General features: G+C 42.5%; 1 protein-coding gene across 2 annotated transcripts in view; it reads left to right on the top strand.

Moving 5' to 3' along the window:
• Positions 1-5,154: 5,154 nt before the first annotated feature.
• The window catches only part of kremen1 (kringle containing transmembrane protein 1), a 56,907-nt gene continuing 41,636 nt past the window's right edge, over positions 5,155-20,425 (top strand). For both annotated transcript variants that reach the window (XM_069178441.1, XM_069178443.1), the window contains exon 1: positions 5,155-5,522. In XM_069178441.1, the coding sequence (XP_069034542.1) occupies positions 5,444-5,522 (79 nt within the window). In that variant the 5' untranslated portion in view covers positions 5,155-5,443. The remainder of the gene's footprint in view (positions 5,523-20,425) is intronic.

Consider the following 20,425-nt stretch of genomic DNA (forward strand, 5'->3'; position numbering starts at 1 on the left):
AAACCTGAGGGCAGACGTGTTTTTATCCTAAACCCTAAATTTAAAGAAAACAAAGCAAAACAGTAACCTCCATCAGAACTGACTGTTGTGAACATCCAGCCCAGTTTACAGACAGACTTTCTAGTTCAGCTTTTATATGACTGTATTACCTGGGTGTGTGCACTCAGGGACTATTATAGCCTTATGAGCTTACTTTCAATTGAACCACCAAAGAAGTAGTTTAGAGAATCTAGATAAACTACCTATCTGATTGTTGTACTGTTTGTGTTTCTTCCCCGTTGTTTATTATTTAATCTTTCTAACTTTTCTCAGATCTGAGCAGTTACAAAAATGCCCCAAGTTTGAATAAAGTCTCATCAATCAAATAGGATTATTCCTGATAGATATTTTATTGTGTTCCATCCACCTCTCATTCTTTCTCTGCCTCTGTGTCTGTTTTATGTTCCTTCTCCTCCTCTTTTTTTGTCTCTCTTTTAAAGAAGATAAAGCTGCATGAAGTTACAATAAACATTCCACAGGGTGTCACCCACCCGGAGCCTAATTAGAGACCCGGGAGGCTGAGCAAGATGGATGACTACTGTGTGTGTGTGTGTGTGTGTGTGTGTGTGTGTGTGTGTGTGCGTGTGCGTGTGCGTGTGTGTGTGTGTGTGTGTGTGTGTGGCGAGGCGGGGCAGGGGGGGGGCAGGTGGTGGCTGGATGTAAACGTTCGCTTTCATCTCGGCTTTGAACGCGGGGAAGCTCAGGGGCCTGTACAGGTGTGTGTGTGTGTGTGTGTGTGTGTGTGTGTGTGTGTGTGTGTGTGTGTGTGTGTGTGTGTGTGTGTGTGTGTGTGTGTGTGTAGGGGATGAGAGTTGAGACAAGATGGTGGTTGGTGGTACAGAAAGGGCCAGAGGCAGTCATTTGTCAAGGGAAGCCCACTGTAGCGGACCTTTGCTGGGGTCAGACAGTGACACTGTAATGTGTGTTGTGCTGCATATGCAACCACTAATGATGTAGATCATATAGACACTGATGTGGCCGTGTGTGTGTGTGTGTGTGTGTGTGTGTGTGTGTGTGTGTGTGTGTGTGTGTGTGTGTGTGTGTGTGTGTGTGTGTGTGTTGGCGGGTTGGGGGTGCTGGCCGGGTCGCACAGACTTCAAACAACAACCAGATGCTTTGGTTGAGTAATCGCATTGACTCACTGTGTCCCCCATAGGAGTAGACACAAGAAGTTGTGCGTCAGTGTGTGTGCCACGGTGTTTTGTTTTTAATTAATGTAATGAGTCAAGCGATGGCAGAGATTATTTTGACACTGAGGAGAATGATCCCGACAGCAAACAGTGACTCAGTATTGATGTCAAACAGGGAGACAAAATCATCATCCTTCCTCTTGTCACGTTGCTGCCAAAAACAGAAGAAAAAACAACAACTGAGAAGTCTTTTCATTGGAGGACAAGACACACTTCACTCCCCTAAATTTAGCCTGAGAAGTGTTGCGTGCACCTACTGGAACATTTTAAGGATTGGTTCAGTAAAATTAACAAAAGAGAAGTTTGCTTTCTTACTTGTAGTTTTGTTTTTTATGTACTCAAATTGTGAGATTTGAATCTTTGATATTCCTGTTGTCCTTCCAACAAAAATCCTGTTGAACATTGTAGATTTTGTTTTCCAACAGCAATTTTCTCCCAAAAAATAATCCTGCTTTTTTTTAATATAATCCACAGAGCAATAGACAGTGATCAGTTTTCACTGGAATTGCTTTATACTCAGATGGTAGAGTGAGTTGCCCAGGAGTTGAAAGTCTGGCCGTTCGATCCCCGGCTCCTCCTGTTCATGTGTGTGAATGTATGGCTGAATGGGAAACATTTGTAAAATGCTTCAAGACTGCTTAGTAATAAAGCGCTATATAAGTGCAGACCATTTACCATTTAGAAGCCATTTACAATTTACTCAAGCATGACGTCCAACAAACAAGTTAAAAACCCAAAGATACCAATGACCAAGCTTTGGATGTCCACCATCTCTGTGTGAATATGTTTGTCAAAGTAGTTTCAGATGAGTTTTAATGAACCCTGTTGACAGAGTGTGTTGAAGAACTGGAATATAATTTTTTAGTAGAAATGCTGCTTTTAACTTTTTAATTGTGATTAAATACTTACACAAATAGAATTTGATATAATGTCAGTGCCAGAGGGAAAATTGAATAATAAACTCAAAACCATCTTCATGGCACAAGATGATCAGATTTAGATTTGACTTTATTAATCTCACAGTGAGGAAAAGCAGAGTGAATGTTTTTAAAATGTGTGTTTAGCATTTTTCATAGTGAAAAGAGATTTGAGAACCTAATGTATTATATAACAGTGTTCTCTGTATGCCAATTACAAAAGCCCAGAAGGAGAAATAGTTTGGACAACAAAGGAGAGGAATGTGGCATTAAGATTCAGAGCTAGGCGCTCATGTTTACCCAAGAGAGAACACAGACATGACACTGTCTTGGCTCCTGAATTTGTGAATTCAAGGCATCTGGGCCAACTCCGAATTCAAATATGCATAACTTCCCATCGGCAGGCAGGTCAGGGATGCTGAAGTACTTTTTAATACATCTCAGTGGATTATTCCTGCTGTGACCTCCAGCCCCTATCTTGCGTAACTCAACAGGCAGGACACACTACACGGGTGAGGGGCTCCACTGTGGCCACCCATGCTCAACATCTACACACATGGTGCTGTAAGAAACTTCGGATACAGTTATCTGACATGAAGTAACACAGTCAAACGGCCTAGAAGGCAAAATGCCCAAAAAATAAAGTGTGAATTTTATTTGTGGAAGTGCCAAGTTTGATCTGGAGAGAGCAAAAAGACAGAACAGAATAACAGTAACTACAGCAGACCACAAGGAATGTGGCCAGGCAGCGTGTACAGACAAGCCCAGCGTGTGATCAGACACACACACTCACACATACACACAGAAAGAGAGAGACAAAGAAGACAAAGGAAGCCTTGCTACCAAAACTGTGCAGCATCACAGACTGATAGCAGGGGAGATGGGCGGTAATAACAAGACTCTAATTCAGGTTCATTTTCATATGGACACACAGTAGTTTTTATTCAGTCTGGCACAAAGGCCATCCATATAACATATCACTTATAATATTCACAATTTAAAGAAGCATTCAGGTCTTTTCACGTGGAACATTCAAAGTGTGACTGAAATACAGAGCTGCAAAACTTTTGTTAATTAATTAAGCAATTTTTTTTTTTTATGCAAAACTGGCCAAACTGACGAATTAAAGTTTCTTAAACTTGTACGGTTTGTAATGTTTATTTTGTTTTTTATAATAGTAAATCAAATATGTTTGGAGTTTGGACCGCTGGTCAAAAAAACAAAACATCTAAACATCAATATTGCCTCTGGAAAATAATTGTTACGTTAATTAATTCATGAAAATAATTGTTAGTTGGAGCCTTCAGAGGTGTTATCAGCCAAATGCACTTTAAGTATCTTAAGTATATATAATATCTACAAGAAAAGATCTAATCTTCAATGATTTGGATGCTATGTATCTTGAGTTGCACTGAACGTATAACTGCAACATAAAAGCATCGACTCTTGAAGGACATAGAAGAATAAAGTAGCAGAAAGGTACCATAAAAACTGTACTTAAGTACAGTAACTGAACAAATGTACTTTTCACCACCGGATAGTTAATGTCTTTAATGTCACATAGACTGAAAACTTTATATCTGCCTGTCATGCAGCCTCAGAAAAGGTCAGACATCTGAGGTACAGCAATCACAAACTGTCAGTTCGGTAGAAATGTCCTTCCCTCCAACAGTTTCAGTCTTTCAGTAACACTAGTGAAGCAGCCAGTATCTCAAGGCCATGCACTTACATTTCTCAAAAGGGCACACGTCATGCTAGATTACTTTCCCAGTGCACCCCATCTCAACCCCGTCGGTTTTGGCAAAATAAATGTTGGGCTTTTTTTTTTTTTCTTCGAGAGTGGTGAGATCATTCTGGATTGTCTATTTTTAGGTTAAGTGGCTGCTTTTGGCTTGGACACTTTTTCACGGAGCAGCTTGGTTCTTGCAGTGAAACACATGAGGGTGCTGTTTCGCACCGAAGATCCAACGACTTCTGAAGTGGCTAAAAAGGAGTGAGAGGCAAAGACACACTCAGTGCACCTGTTTCTACCCCGTGAATAGGATAGGATATTTAGTGGAGACATGCAGAGGAAATGTCATTCAATTATTTTTTTTCACTGCCTCATTATGTATTCTAAATGTGGGCTTTTCTGTACGAAGAACCATTCATGTAAACATACCACCAGTTTTAAAATGAATGCCTGAAATTCGAACATAATCTGCTCATTTGTATAAAATCAATTTCACTTATTTCTGTGGAGAAATCTGCATGACTACTGTTTGGACTGAAGCAAGAAAGAAGTCTGATTCCTTAAATGGCGTCTGAGGTTTCATTATTAGGGTAAAAAAAAAAAAAAATCCCAAATTAGGAAATCATAATGTACTTTTTGTGATCACATTTCTTTGGAACAAGAAGGAACAAAAATGTAATTTCTTTTCAAAGATATTCTTAAGTAATTTCCCCAGCCTCATCCACATCTTAATTAATCTGCATTGTAATACAAAATGGGACTATTCTTTAAATTCTGCTGTGCACGGATCATGTGCAAATCACGCACTTGTCACCTTTTCTACACTAAAGCAATGTGTTGCGTTGGTGCTCTGACTTGTGTGCAGTTTAAAAGCCTATGACCAAACCCAGCTGGAATCCTCATTAGATTTAGACATCAACTTTAAACAACAAAATTCTTACAATATGTCAGACGTGATTTAATGTGTCTGGTGCTCCAATGGCATTTTCCCAGTGAACTGTCATGCAGTATGACATCAACTCTATACCAGTAATATCACAAAAGAAAATAGTTTTGACTTCCTGGAATACTTTTCTGTTGATATTCCTCAGTGCTGTGTTCATATTAAACTTATCACCGGGTCTTAAAGGCAGGAACATGTTTTAAATCCAGTTTTTACTGTACGGACCTGCTGTCCATTGCACCTCTGAGTCCACCTTCCAAACTCCAGCACCGCCACCCTCCCTCCGTCCTCCCTCCTCCTCCTCCTCTTTTCTCTCTGCCGTTTCCCCGGCGCTGCAGGTTGAATCCATTGCCCCTATTTCCTGTCACATGGGTTGGAAATAGGATCCCTGTTTTCTACTATCTGGTATCGTCTTTGTGGTGTCAGTGTAGTAGTAGCTATAGGAGCTGCCTTGAAGTTCAGGGACTTATAACGCCAGGCCAAATCGCGACTCCTGCATAGACTCAGACACTCAAGTCCAGCAGCCAGTTTTAGTCCGCCAGCCCAGCAGCCCGCCGGTGTGCGCATCCGTCCGTCAGCCTGCACTCCACCTGAGAGCCACTTCAGACTCTTTAATCACACGATGGATTCCCGGACCGTCACATCTGCCCTTCTTTTCGCTGGGTTTATTTCTGCCGCGGCTTTCGGTCATTTCGACACCGGTAAGTCAAACTTCTCTTCTCGCCTTTTCCTCGGGGTGAATTCTGGTAAAAAAAAACAAAAACGTGTTGGAGGCAGCGTCTCCAAAGTTACTCTCTGCTCCTATAAGACTCCTATCCCGTAGAAATACTACAAAACACAATACAAAAATAAATTAAAAAAAAAAAGTAGCCCCCATGTCATAATGACATTTTCTTTTTCGGTGGCACATCGAACATGCCACGGCTCGCAGTCGCTGTAACTTCATTCATAGTTAATCGCCTCGGTCCAAATCCCACGACAGCATTGTTTCCCGAACTGCATGAGCTATTTAATGAAGAGGTTTACAGAGTGCATCCACGGCACAAGGAGGACATCGTGTTGTCCTTTCGCTTGAAGCCTGATGTGAGGGCAGTCACTGGTCTGATCAGGTGTGACTCTGTCACCTCCACACACTGCTCCGGACCGCATCCGAAGGTGTCCTACAGGTCCCGCGGTATGATCCTACCAAACGAGGGTTCATGTGAATCTGAAAATGTTTACAAATAATAAAGACTCTCTATTATGTTGTTCCCAACCAGTCAAAGCATAGTCTGTTTAATTTGTTGCAGTTTTGTGGCACAAAATATGCGCTATTTTTTTTTAAATTTCCATCACACACGCACTGCGCTGCTGGCTATTGTTGCTTTTTAATTGAACCGTTCAGACATCGGTTCCCCCCGGATTGAACTTGAAACCTTCGGCTCAGTCATCTGATATCCGTTTAATTTGCTATCAAATTCAGATTAATACGCAAAGGGGTAGGCCCGTCGTCTCTCTGCGGAACTTCAAAGTTACAGCCGGATCCCCTTTCAAAGCGCCTTCCCGGAGAATATTTTGTTTGAATGTGAATATCTAATAATGATGACCGCACAAACCAAGCTTCCCCTTGCTGTAATTTGTGCCGCGTTTCATGTCGAAGCAGCAAATCCTCGTGCTTTCCTTTTTAATTTTTTTTGTCTCTTAATTATACCCTTGGATTTCAAATTAGAGGGTCCACCATCTGGGCTAGTGCGTAAGTACTCCCATGTGTACCTATGTATTAACAAAGTATTTAAAGCAATGGTATTCCCCCTCATAACACTGGGGAGAAAAAAGGCCAAGTTTATGTTTAGTTGAAGTCAGCTGTGCCATATTCACTGTACTGTAAAACAATAATTTCATGTGTCTGCAGTTAGTCTCTTGTTGGAAAGGCAAGCAGTGACTCATGACCTCATTGCTGTAGGTTAGGTACACTTAATATATTTGGACTGTACAATTACAAGGTCGAACTCAACAGCACCCAACAGAAAAATATGCACTATAAAACACGTCTTCATTTACAGTTTCAGCTGCTATAGTTCAGAGCTCATTGTTGTTTAGTGATGTATTTTTTTTTTTTTTACAACTACAGATTATTATTGCTAAATATCTGCAGCGACGTAGCAGAACATTGGTTGTATATATTAAATGCGAGTGCATCTTCAGTGTTAAAGCTTTCTGTTTGTGTTCAACTGGACAAATCTATCCAAGCTGCTAAAGTGGAGGGAAACAGATTTGCTCTGAGTTGCTGTGAATATTGTGAGTTTGCGACATCAACATGGCTCATGTTTTACTTGCGGTCCAGCTTCTTTCTTCTGATTGAGCTATGCAGTCAGAAGAATCCAGGCAACGTGTGTGATGGTATTTAGACATGAATTGAATTCTTCAACAGAGCGTAATTTTCCTGTAACTGCTCAGACATGCAGCAGCTTTCTAATGTTCTCCAGAAAGCCAGCTGCTGTTGCTCCTGTCACAGAGCATCTCAAATCCTGATGCTCTCACTGACCGGTTAGACTGCAGCATCAAGCACAAGTGGATTCACAGCACAAGTGTTTTCCATCTCGCACTGAGGGATAATCTCACGTTCGATGTTATGCACACACACACACACGCAGAGATGTATTCACACACGCACACATGTATCGAAGGGTTTGAGATGACGTGTCGGTTGTGTTGTGGAGCAGTGAAGTACCTTTACGCAACCTTCTTCCGTAGAGCACACTTCAGTCTTCCTGTACAGGGTGTTAGTTAACACTCTTCTTCACAGTGTATATGACTTCTTCTCCACCTGAACTCCATAAAGCAGCTGCTTCTGACTCCTGCATGCGGCTGCATCTGACTGCGGCCTGCCGTTGCTCTCTTGGCAGCTGCTCGGGACCTTCACACAAATGTACACACAAGTGGAAGCAGAATCCTGTCAGGGCTGTCAAGATGAGGCGTAAATGAGTTGCTGTATAAGCCGGTAATGGTGCAGCTCATGGTGTTTGTGTGCTGAACAAGCTCAAGCTGGTTAATCAGGAGAGATTTATTTGCTCGTTGATGTTCCTGCTATTCATGACTGGTTTTACTGGTATGTCAATGATGGTCAAACAAATGTACTCCAACTGAGTTATTACATACATACATCGCATTACAGTGATGTCAAAATTAGTTGTTAATCATTTAAATATTGGAGAGAACAATGGTGCCGTGTGCATGAGCCTCATAGTGTGACGTCACATCACCTCCGATGCAGCACAACGTTAGCTTGACGCAGTCGGATTAAGACTCCTCAGTCTGTGATTTTTGCAAGCGGAGGGAGTGGAATTCAGAAAAAAACTACAAAGTCCAGCAAGCAGTCAGGAGGCAAACGACACCTGACCGTTCGGACGAACATTTCAGTGCTGAAAAGGAGTTGGAGTCGGCATTTTAGCAACAGCATGGCACCATTTATAGAAGTATATGTAAAAGTATTGTTTGATTTTGAAGCAGCAGCCTTATGTTGTTGTTGTTATCTATCATTTCTGAGGCTATTTCAATGCTAAATCATTGAATCTTATTTTATGTAAAATATCATCGGTATCTGCAGGGGGAAGTGCTACTTGAGAAATTCAGTTTGGTGCATGTAGTGTTGTGCAACCTCTGATGTAAACGATGCATCATCTCACGGAGAAGGAGGAAGCTTTTTGACGCTGGCTGGTGTTGATGTTGCAGTAAACACCTTAAAAGTCATCCTTTTAAAATTCAGTGGCAGACAGCAAAATGTTGTCCTGTTAGTACATGCAGGTACAGCATGTAATCTGCCTTCGTGGTTCCTCACTGGTTGTCGAGGAACGATCGGACGAGCAGTTCAGCATTTTTGAAATACACTTATTTGCTTTCTTGCCGGCCGTCGGATGAGAAGATTGACACCACTATCTAATGTGTCTGAAGCAACGGCTGATCAGTTAAGCTTACAAAACTAGATATAGGGGAAACAAATGAAATAAAAATCCACTTAACAGCACCTCTAAAGCTCACTATTTAACATGTTACATCTCATTTGTTTAATCTATACAAATATCAAAGTGTAAAAATGACAATTGTTCATCTAATGGGTGTTTATGTTCTGGACTGTTTTTGGCTGTGGGCTGTATTGTTGGGGCTGAAAGCCAAGAAATATTTGAGCCCAGCCGTACATTCATATTATACGATTACGTTTTTATGTATTAAACAAAGGAGATATGACATGTTCATTGGAGAGCTTTGTAGGCAGGTTTTATTGCCTGTTTCCGCCGGCTCACATCCAGACTGTGTGATCCAGTCTATGTGCTAAGCTAATCAAACAGGCTGCTGGCTGTTTCTCTGACAGAGAGCAAATAAGTCTGTTATCAAACATTTAGTGTGGGAGTGAATCTTTAAGTCTTTGTCCAGTCGTTGTAATTTTCTTTTAAAAGTCTCAATAGATTTATTTCAGCCTGTAGACGTTACTTAAATGAAAAAATCCGACTCTTTTGTTGAACTGCTCACTGCATTTATTTGCTATCTGTGATAAAGGATTTTAAAAACCTATTGCTTTGAATGTACGAACCTTTGGTGTTTTTCTACCCGGACTCTGTAGTTTCCCATCATTTTAGGTTTGACTAACTAATGGGGAAAACAATTCTTGAAAGTGTCCCCGTATTGAGCGGCGGTGCTTCAGACGACAGCTACAAAATGGGCTGCAATGAAATCATTTTTAACTGATTGCGTCCAGTTAATGTAAGTCTTCTAAATAATGTGCTTCCTTTTGGTTTTTACAGGCTCTGATTTGTGATATAATTGTCTGTCAACTTGTGTTGATGCGGCATCAGAAGACAAAGAAAGCATGGCAGGATATCAGAAAAACCAATCGCTCACTAAGCAGTGGTAATTTTAGCATGTGCAAAATATCAACTGAGTCATGCCTTTAGCTATTTAACATTACATCCACTCTGTCTGAAGCAGCTCTCTCCACTCTTCAAACAGCATTTTTCTGGAGGAAAAGGTTCTTTGGTATTAGATTTCTTTTGGTCTGCACGGTGCAGTGAACTGGAAAGAGTGTTAACATCCAATTACAGCACAACTCCCCACAACTTCAGCATCTATCCTACAAAGGTAGTCTATGAAAGCCATGTGAAAAGTTTGTTGGTATAATAAAAAAAACATGAACTATTATCATTTGTATCTTTATGACAACACTAAGCTCTGTTTGCTGTTGTCCAGCTCAACAGTCCTCCTCTCTCCAACTCTCACTCCCGTTTCCACCGTTGTCTTCCTGCAACAAGTCGCCACCTGAGATTTCAGAGACGTGTTTTGTGTTCGGGATTCTCGCCATAATGTTGTCAGACAGTAATAGTAAGTATCTGAGCCTTTCAGCGGTCAGAAGAAGCACGTTTAGTGGACATACACGGATGGCGCACTAGTGCCCTCTCTCAATCCTGGACCAATTTTAAAAACTGTTGCCCCCATTACTCATTAAGACCCCAAAAATGGGAAAATAGGGTCCAGGTTTATAATATATGGATGTTTCCCTTTAGAGGGTCACATGGAGAGTAGGTTAGCGACAATTTCATCCAACATTTCACACTCAAAAAAAGTATCTTCAACAAGTGTAATGTGAAACAAGCGGTATCACTGGACTGCATTTAGAGAAAAACAGTGTTGGTTGTTTTGAGCCGAGGCTCAGAAAGGGCAGTCGGCGGCATTTCGAAAATGTGCTATGCGCTCTCATCATGCGATCACAGAAGACAAAGCTGTTAGAAACAAGTCGCTGATGAAACAGACATCAGGTTAACATCAAGCTGTGCTCGACCAGCTGAATCTCAGACTGATTGAGGGAGGTGAGAAATGCCTTATGAATCTTCTTCTACTCCGCAGTGTTTGCCAAGTCTTAATTTAACCAGACATGTATGAAATAGCTTGTAAGGCCACATTTGCAAAGGCTGTGCGGAGATGTATTCCATCAAACTAACCTGCTGCACAACCACACATATTGAAGCTGTTCTACTTTCTTTCAACACTTGCACTTGAGGCTGTCCAGGCACCAAATACAGTGATGGGTGGATGAATGACAGCATGTGTGGCGATTTCTCTTCGTAAGCTGACTTGCATGTAAACTGCTGCATAAACTGGCAACCCCGTGTTGCATCTGGCAACGGTGGGTTCCTGCTTCGCGTCTGATCGCTGTCCAGCGGGGCACGACGCTGGCCTGGACTCTGTCAGATTCATCGCACTCGACCACAGACAGAACTGATCGGCGTGCGGTGCAGCAGGCGGAGGCGATGGTGATTTACAGCGCTGCACCGGCCCCTGAACAGGAGCTCACACAGAGGTTGGGATTGGAGCTTTTCAGTCTCGGTAACCGTTACATCCGCGTTCCCCTCGGGTTGATGTTTGATTGGTAGGAACCTATAGTCAATAGGTTGTGTTTATTTTTAGATATTGGTCTGAACATCAAGTCAGCGTGTTTCCTGTGTGTGTTGGTGTGAGTCGACTGGATGCTCACCTGTCTGTGAAAAGCAGGGGAAAAGATGTCAGGAGATTTTCAACATTTCCACAGATGCAACCCCATCATTTTCTGTGTTTTTTGTTCATGTAGTTCTGCATCTGTTCCCACCTTTGTGTTCAGGGGTGGAACTAACAGTTACTTTTAGTGTTATTAATTACTGAAAACTGTTACAGTTTATGTGTTGAGGTCCATTTATATGGTCCTCTGGAGCTTTGGAGGGTATCACATGACCAACTTTGTCAGCAGATGGAGTCTGCCCAGTGGTGAGAGCTGTATTTATTAAAATTTACATTTATTGTCTTTATGCTGGATTAAAAACAGGGTTTCCACATTGATTCTGTTGATGAATTTCATGACAAATCCATTCTTAAGTCTATACAAATTAAACAACATACCTGGCTTGAATGCGAGGAAACATCTTCAAATTAATTATTTTGTCTTAAGTTTAAAACCCAAAGACATTTGATTTAATGATATGAATCAAAGAAAGTCAGATAATTCCCATGTTTACTGAAATTTCAGCGTGTTTGAGTAAAGCACAAATGTGAGGCAGCTGTAACCATCTGGAGTCTCTATAAACTTACAGTGTTCTTGCTCAAGATTTTAAAGGGGCCATGTCAAGTGTCACCCCTCCCCCCCTCCCACCCACACACACACACACACACACACACACACACACACACACACACACACACACACACACACACGCACGCACGCACGCACGCACACAGATAACCACACACAACACACACCACTGTTCCTCAAACTCTCCCTCATGCACCCCGTCACCATATCTTCCTTGACTTAATCTTCTTTCAACTTGTAAACGCAGCTCATACGAGTCAGTTTATGATCGAAACCATCAACCTTTGTAACCCCGGAGACAGACGGATCTGTGTGTGTGTGTGTGTGTGTGTGTGTGTGTGTGTGTGTGTGTGTGTGTGTGTGTGCGCGTGTGAGAAGGAGAGATACTGTCTGCTTCAGAAAGATAATAACAGACCATCTTCAGCCGTTTGAAGAAACACAAGCTTGTGTTGGCAGAGGTGATCGCGATGGAGCGTCGGTTTGAGGAGAGACGGCGGGTTGTTAAAGACTTTAACATAAGGGCTTTCGGTATGCGGGTAAGCCCTCTGTGCTCAGTGTGGGGAGTGTCAGAGGGCATTATGGGAAGAGGGTGCACGGGGTCCGGGTCTCAGATGTGGGCGCTGCGGTCCCTCCGGCTTTTCCGGTTTAGAGATGGAGATGGAAACCTCTCCTCTCCTGGTGAGCTTCTGTGCAGCAGACGCACATTCAGACAAACCACTTGTGCAGATTGCTGCGCTGCACTGTGTGTGTGTGCGGCGCTGCACAACTACTGAGCTAACTGTGCTCATGATTAAACGATGTGTGAGAAGCAGTGGGAGTTTTAGACTTTTTCCTGACGACTTCCAGGACTTGATTTGGAGTCAGGGTTTAAGTAATTTGAAAGTGCATATAATTATTTTGGAGCTAGCATAAAAAGGAAAGCATTTATAAATAATAAAAAAAAAAACAGCCTGCACTAATCAGTAAGTGTTACATTAATTATGGATTACATAGAAGGGTTTGGATGTCGTGACATTCACAGAGAATAAGTACCCAATTTTGCAGTTTCCCTCAGTTCTGCTTCCCGGTTTAGCACCATTTAGCTCATTGTTTTTGGTTTCTATGACACTCAAACTTCTTGCTTGTATGCATTCATTGTCGCACGAGCATTATTTCAACCACAGCAGACATCTAAAGCTTTTAAAACAACTGTACTTTATCTGCCCAGCACCGAACGGCAGGGAGTTAGCGACTAGCTGGTGAACACGGTGGAGCTGAAGACAGATTCTTCCCTCGGAGGTCGATGGAGACCAACCAGAGCTCAAGGAGGAAAGATGAGACTTAACATTTACAGGGTGGCCAGAAAGAATTGCTGTTGTTGCTCTGTGTCTGTTGGATGATTTAATCTGCGGTTGTTCACCGTATTGAGGTCACATTATGTTGGCGTGTTTAGAGGTTCTTCCACTGCCCGTAGTGGTCGGAAAATGTTATTAATAGTCTTTTAGCAGTATTTTATAATTACAATTTTCTTTTTGCTTGTGCATTGATACCAAAATATGTGTGCTTGTGCTTTTTGCTCTGGCATACAGAAATACAGTACACTGTACTAAGAGACAGGTGACCAGCAAGTTTGATTATCTGTAGAGTCAGATCCACGTTTAATAGGGATTTATTTAATTAAACAAGAGGCTTGTTTAGGAATACTTTTACGCTCTATTTCCACAACTACTGTATGAAACCAAATGAAGAATGGTCTGTTGCCTGACACCATAGTGTTCACACATCCACACACTCTTTCACCACTGATTACACCGATAACCACACCTCATGTTCTTGTCAGTGTTTTGGGTTAATTTCATGCTTTTTGTAAAAATGAATTTATTAATTACTGGTCTTCAACCTGCGTCTCTCTCTCTCTGTTTCTCTCTCTTGTCATGGCGTCTGAGCCGAGTCGTGACATCGTCCATCTTGGTCCGTTTTGTGCACAAAAAAGATGTAGTTCAAAGTCACTTTTGCTACCAGTGAACTTGTCTTTTGTGCTGGCTCTTGGTTAGTGCGTTTTTGTTACGGGTCAAAGCTTGTGAATGAGCTTGTCACTGGTTTTGGGGGTTCCCCTGGGGGATTCCCCTTAGCGCTATATAACCTATATATGTATATATATATATATGTGTGTGTGTGTGTGTGTGTGTGTGTGTGTGTGTGTGTGTGTGTGTGTGTGTGTGTGTGTGTTGTCGGTGTGTGGTAAAGCTTTTGTTTGAAGAGACGAAGTGGTTTGTTTGCGCAATGAACAGTTTGAAGAGTTTTGCATGTTTTGACCACAATGTGTGGGGGTCAGTAAGTATCTGACTAATGATGAACCATCCACTTGAATATATTGACTTCAACCCTCCCATGATAGAACCATCAATGGCATTATAGTGACACAAATAACACTGAAACAACTCCATTCAAATCAAACAGTCGGTTTGGACTTCACTCCCAGCAGAGAGAACAGCAACAAGATGTGGTTTAGTTTTGTGTTATCATGCGGAACATCATCCATATTTTTAGTTCAGTAGCTGAGAACAATGCAGTGTCTTTTAAAATGTAGATTTTTTTTTCACACTTAATGTCACGGCGCAAAGTGCCTTGTGACATTTATTACCACTTTTGGCTTGAGCTTTGGCCTATATCTACATACCTCAGCATATCACTCTAAAACTATTTGGATAAAAGGGAAACTTGTTTACTTTGAGGAAAATGTTTTTTTTTTTTTTTTCTGACTTTTCACATAATGTGAGTCCCTTGTCTTTCCCTCAAGGACATGCAAAAGTGTCTCCATCAATCACAGTACAGAACAATCTACCGGGGACACGGTTGCTTTTGGTGTCTATTCTCTCATCATTTATTGGAATGATGAGTCAGCTGACAAATGGGCTAATCTCACTAAAACTTTCTTACACTTCCTCAACACTCCCTTAAATGTTGTGTAAGTTACACACAGCAGGTCCAGTCAGTCAGTCGGTCCTGGTTGTTTTGACAGTCTGTCTCCTCTTTGTGTTGCGTCCATGCATAATGAGTTGCACACCAGCCCATATGGAGCCCTCGTGAATCTTCAATGAAATGCCCCAACAGGTTAAGTTCACAACAAAACACTAACAAAACCCAACTACACACTGACCTCAACTGACACAGGGACTGTGAAGTGAAATGCATGGCGCTTTACTCACTGAGGAGGTGACTCCTACAGGTCGCTCACTTTTCTAGCACTGTTCCCTGTCACTGATGATTTCAAAGTGCACTCAGAATATGGGCACTGACAGAAAATCAATTATGGTCACAATTATTTTATCAAGCAAAATGATAAAATCATCTTTCTCCGCTGATTCATATGATTGCAACCTCAATATTCTTGCATTCAGGACCGTCAGATGGACGGAGCAAGTCATTATGACAGAACATTGTGACAGAAATTATTTAAAATCTGAAAAATAATCAACAAATTATTTCATAAATAAAATGGTAGTTGCAGCGACCTTATATCACAAAAAAGTAAACATTTTGATAAAACAGGCTCTTCCTCTGAGCATCACCAAATTTTATGGGACATTTTTATGGCGCTTTATTGAGAATATGGTAGATTAAAAATTAGTGAAAGTAACATCAGCTCGCAGTAGCTGCGTAGCAATGACTGATAAGAAAACTGAAAAACTGACATTTATTGTCTGATATGGAGGCTAGAAAGTCTGAAATGGGAAGAAAATAGAGCGGAGTATTTTCCTTTTTGCATATCCCAACACTTATTATGCTCAGCATGTCCTGACTTGTGAAGACAGGCCAACGTTTTGAAGAATTCCTTCATTTACTTGGCTAAAAGTAAGTTTGAATCTGGCTCAGAGTTGGGAACACAGGAAAAGAAAAAACCTTCTGGGTCAGAAATGTGTCAAGCTGCTGCCCATTTACTTCCTGTTGACCTCTGGGTGGTGCCCCACGAGGGTCAAGTTGTGGGCAACGCCCTGGTTCTCCCATGCCAAGGGACTGGACCGCCCATAAAACCACCAACCACCAAGACGGAGGGACAGACCTAGTTATTATAAACACAATCGTGCTTATTATTGTGCCGCTGTGATTCTCGTCCTGTCGTGTTCAAAGGCTTACATCCGTTTGATCAAAGTACCTCTCTCTGTGTTCTTCCTCGCTCTCCCCATTTCTCTTTTTAAACTTCCGCTGAGTGCAGCTCTTTTTATTTTTCTCTCACCTTGTGCAAATCACCACCTGCCGAGGGTAGTTGGTCAGGCGACCCAGCATGCAAAGCAGCCGGGCCAGTTCCAGCTGCAGGATCTGGGATGGCGATGGTGGTGTACGGGTCGCCCCCACTCGCAGGTGATGAGGCATGACAGATGCGATAGTCATGTAAAGCACAGAGTGTCCCCAAACAAAGTGCTGCAAGGTTGAGCGTGTCACTCCGGTCCCTGATCCACGGAGGCGGTCCCGGGAGACAACATGGAATTAAGCTGTCAAGCTGCTGCCGGCTGTACACAACTGTCAGGCCTGAAAGAGATAAACAATGTTTAGGTGGGAGAGAGCACTCATGTGGTCAGAAGACTGGTTTGTGAGGTTTTGTTGCTCAAAGGTCAGTCAGGGCTACTCAGTGTTTTTCTGAATGACTGTGACATTGGTTTTGGACGGAGCGCAGTCGTACCTTCACTTATTCTTTCACAACTCTCTTGGTCTCAAACTATCAAGCTTGTTCTCCACGTTTTCTTCCTTCCTCACTTGCAACCACTACACCTCTCTCGTCCCATTTTAATAGCATTATGCATGAGCCGTGTTCCCCGGCCTCCTCGTGTACCTTGACATTTGCGTACGCATGAGGAGACCCACTCCGAGTGACATTCTCTCTCAGCTTTGCTGGTGCTTCTCTGCAGCAGTCGGAGCCCATCAGCTGGAACACACTCCAGGGTAAATCAAACACTCAAGAGAACAGTAATGAAATACCATAGAGCCTTATGTTCTTCCATGAATTCTATTAACTCTCAAACAAACAATTGTTTTCATTATCAAAACTCAATTTAATTCCCAGAGAATGGGATTTTAAAGGAGGTTTTAAGGCTCCGGGGAGGAAGTGGCTGATGCACGAACACAAAACACAACTTTCTGCCTCAAAGCTGGATTCTATATAACGACGTGAGGAGAGTATTATCAGCTCTGGGTGTGCTGATAACAGGAAGGGCAGCTTTGCTATTCCCCAACAGCGGTCGTTGGCTGATGTATTGTTTCTGCCTTTCAAGGAGAACTGGGACGAGAACGATTAGACTTCGGTTTGATTTGTTTTGGTTTCCTGCCTAAAACCGTTCTGGCTTCCTGTCTCTGTATTTCTCTTTTTGAACATACTATTAATAAAGCGTCTGACATAGTGTGATTAAGCCAAATTAGCTGTTATTCTTTCTTTGATTCAAACATTTAACATGTTCCAACATCTCGCCAGTGATTGGTGGGGTGTTTTGCAAATATCTCCACAGACTTGAGTTTCAAAGCAACCATGTATTTTTGTGGTGTCACATGCGATTCGGAGTTTTGAGAAGCATAACCAAGAACATAACGGGAGGATATTGAATTGCTACTGTGTGAGACATGACCTGTCCGGCGAACTTTAGTTCTTTTTATACTGCCGTTATGGTTGGGCCGGGGCCACTGAGGTCTGCTCCACTGCGGTAGGGTAATGGTAACCACTTTAAATAAATGGAGAGTAATTTTGCTGCTGAGCCTCGGGGTCTGGTTTGTGTCCAGCTGCAGCAGTTTGTGGCCGAAGAGGCAAATTGTCGCCTTTCCTCCTTGCAGGAAACGCCCACAGACGGTACTGATTTGACAAGGCCGAGCAAGTGGACATGGCTAAGTGGACAGAGCAAACATTTGGACAAGCGAAGGGAGCAGACTTAGCTAAGTGGACAGCAAGCAAAGGAACAAAGCCAGCAGCAGACTGAGCTAAGAAGCCGTGACATGGAAATGTGTGGTGGATCGGAGAGCGCAGTCCAGAGACCGAACAACATGTTTCAGTGTGGTCGTCTCTGAAAGAATATGGAAATAAACGTCCATTAACTCGAGGAGATAGTTACCTGAGCTTAAACAGTTCATGGGCTTCACTTTACAAGTAGAGGAACATCTCAGTCAACCGTTTTCACAAGCAGCCATTGTCCCTGGAGCCGCAGAGCCGGTCGTATCCCATTGCAATGCGAGGCCCTTTGAAAGAGGCTCGAAGTCAAAAGGGATGTAACCCAAGTCGCAGAGAGGCCCCGATTTAGTTGTCTGTCCCGCATCGAAGGTGAATACGGCTCTCAGAGGTGAACACAAAACGGACCGGGTCCGCGACAGCCTACGTGGCACCAGCCGCGGCCCACGCCAACCGAGGGGTGGTCACACTCGGCCGATGCCATGAAACTGAATCTACTGGCCCTCAATAGATCCTCCGTAATGGATCCCCCCCCCCCCCCCCCCCTGTCTCAGGGAGGCCGGTGGGATGCCCCCTGTCTTTTACCAGAGCCATCTGGTTCCCAGTACTGCTGCTCTTCCCACAGCCGCACAAACCACAATGAAAAAGGATAGCTTTCACAGTCAAGATCAGGAACTGGAGACATGGCTGTTTAAAAGGGGTCTGATGTTGAACCTCTGCAGCAGCCTATTGTGCCGTTGTTATTATGTGCTTGGAAGTGCGCTCAGTTGCGGTTTATATGTCAACCTTTTGTGTTTTCATACAGTGGAAATGTGCCCTATTAGTGCCCTGACCAGGTCACTCCGGCAGGGCAATTAAAAGAGAGATTTCAACACGGTGGGAAAAAAAAAAAGCAGTGTGTCCTCAAACTGAATGGATGTGTACTTCGGTGATAGTGAACGCGGATTGTTCTGAAGCCAACAACAGGCAATAAGCAAAGCAAAGGAGATTTTCTCCACCATGTCCGTGGATATAAAGTGTAAAAAATATCCAAACAAGCCTAAGAATGCTGAAGGAACAGACAAATGCCTCCATCTGTAGTTTACAAAGATAGACAAAACAAACACGCTGGGGCCTTTTTTCTCATGTGTTTACCACTCTCTCCAAACGAGCATGCTGGAGATTCATTGGATGCAGATGGGTGCATGTTTGTGCTCCACACATGGAGTCTGTTAATCCACCACTGCAAGCAAGAAGTAAAAGTTGCCCAGACCTCAGTATTCAGTGTACATTACTGCCATGTTTATGGAAGTTGACCTCCGCTTTGAGCAAACTGCCCCGCTCCGAGTCGATCTATCTCTCTGCAGTGGCACGTTGGTCTGCTTTAGTTACATTTATCACAACACATGGCTCTAAGCCTCACTGAGACACTTGATCAACTTAAGCCCATTTCCCAGTAATCATGTTGTTCTGTTTCTGAAGGGAACAATTACCCAAAAAAGGGCCGTCGAAGCTGCCTGTATGCCGTAGGATGCCCGGGCTGACGTGATGCTGTGGTCTATTTAGAACATTTTCACACATATTGACAGATGACGGATTTTATTTTTTTTAACTTTCCTAATAATGGCAATTCGCACATGAAAACATTTGAATAAATAATCAAACATTAAGGTAATTTGTCAGCAAAAACCTCATACACTCTGAATGCAGCTTCTTCAAAGGAACGATTTTCTATATTTCTTTTTTATATCAAAACAGGACATCAGAGGACGTCACCTTAGACTTCATATTTTATATTTTATAGGCTTGAATAACTAATTACTTGAGGAATATCTTGCTGATTAATTGATAATGAAAGTAATAGTTAAGACCACAGTAAACACAAGGCATAAATACAAATAAAACTTGATCAGATATTGAATGCTAATGTGGTCGATATAACATAAATCTATGGTAAACCACATTTTATTCAGTATAGTCAGAAATCACCTGTTTAACCACTGAACTGTCAGCTGGGGCTGAAACACAGAAGAGTTTTCCCTTCTCTCTAGCTGCCACTGATATACTCATTCCCCAGATTACATTTTGGTGTCAATGTAGGACTGCTGGAAAGAGAAAGCCTCCACAGCAGGAAATAACTAATCCAAACAGAAGAACAAAATATAAAACTCTCTTCCAAGTGTGCTGTCTAAAGACAGTTGGATAGTGTTTGGAAGTTTAAAAAGACTTTCAGCAACATTGGCACCTTCAAAGGAAGAATTCAAACATGAGGGCTGTGTAGTAAACTAATAATAATACTCATATTCTCAAAACTGATCCCAAACAACGGACATCTGCAGGAGCACTTTAAATCTCCACTGCTGCTTTAGAGCGGCTGCGGCTTCCTTCACCTCGTGAGATGAGTCAGCACTGTGTTTTGATAATGATGTCTGTTCAGGACAAACTGGAAAATTAACGGAGCTTTTGATCTGGTGGAGCAGTGTCGTTTTTTTTTTTTTTGGTGGGGTGTGTGTGTGTGTGTGTGTGGGGAGGGTTTAGTCTGTTTTGTTTTGTTTTTTGCATTAGCAGGGTCGGTCCCACAGATCCCTCCCCTAAACCCGAGACCTTTATTTATCCTCGTCAAACCT

This window comes from Embiotoca jacksoni, unplaced genomic scaffold, assembly GCF_022577435.1.
Source record: "Embiotoca jacksoni isolate LCO1_2020_lvr unplaced genomic scaffold, fEmbJac1.0.p SCAF_8, whole genome shotgun sequence".
NCBI classification, from domain to species: Eukaryota; Metazoa; Chordata; class Actinopteri; family Embiotocidae; genus Embiotoca; species Embiotoca jacksoni.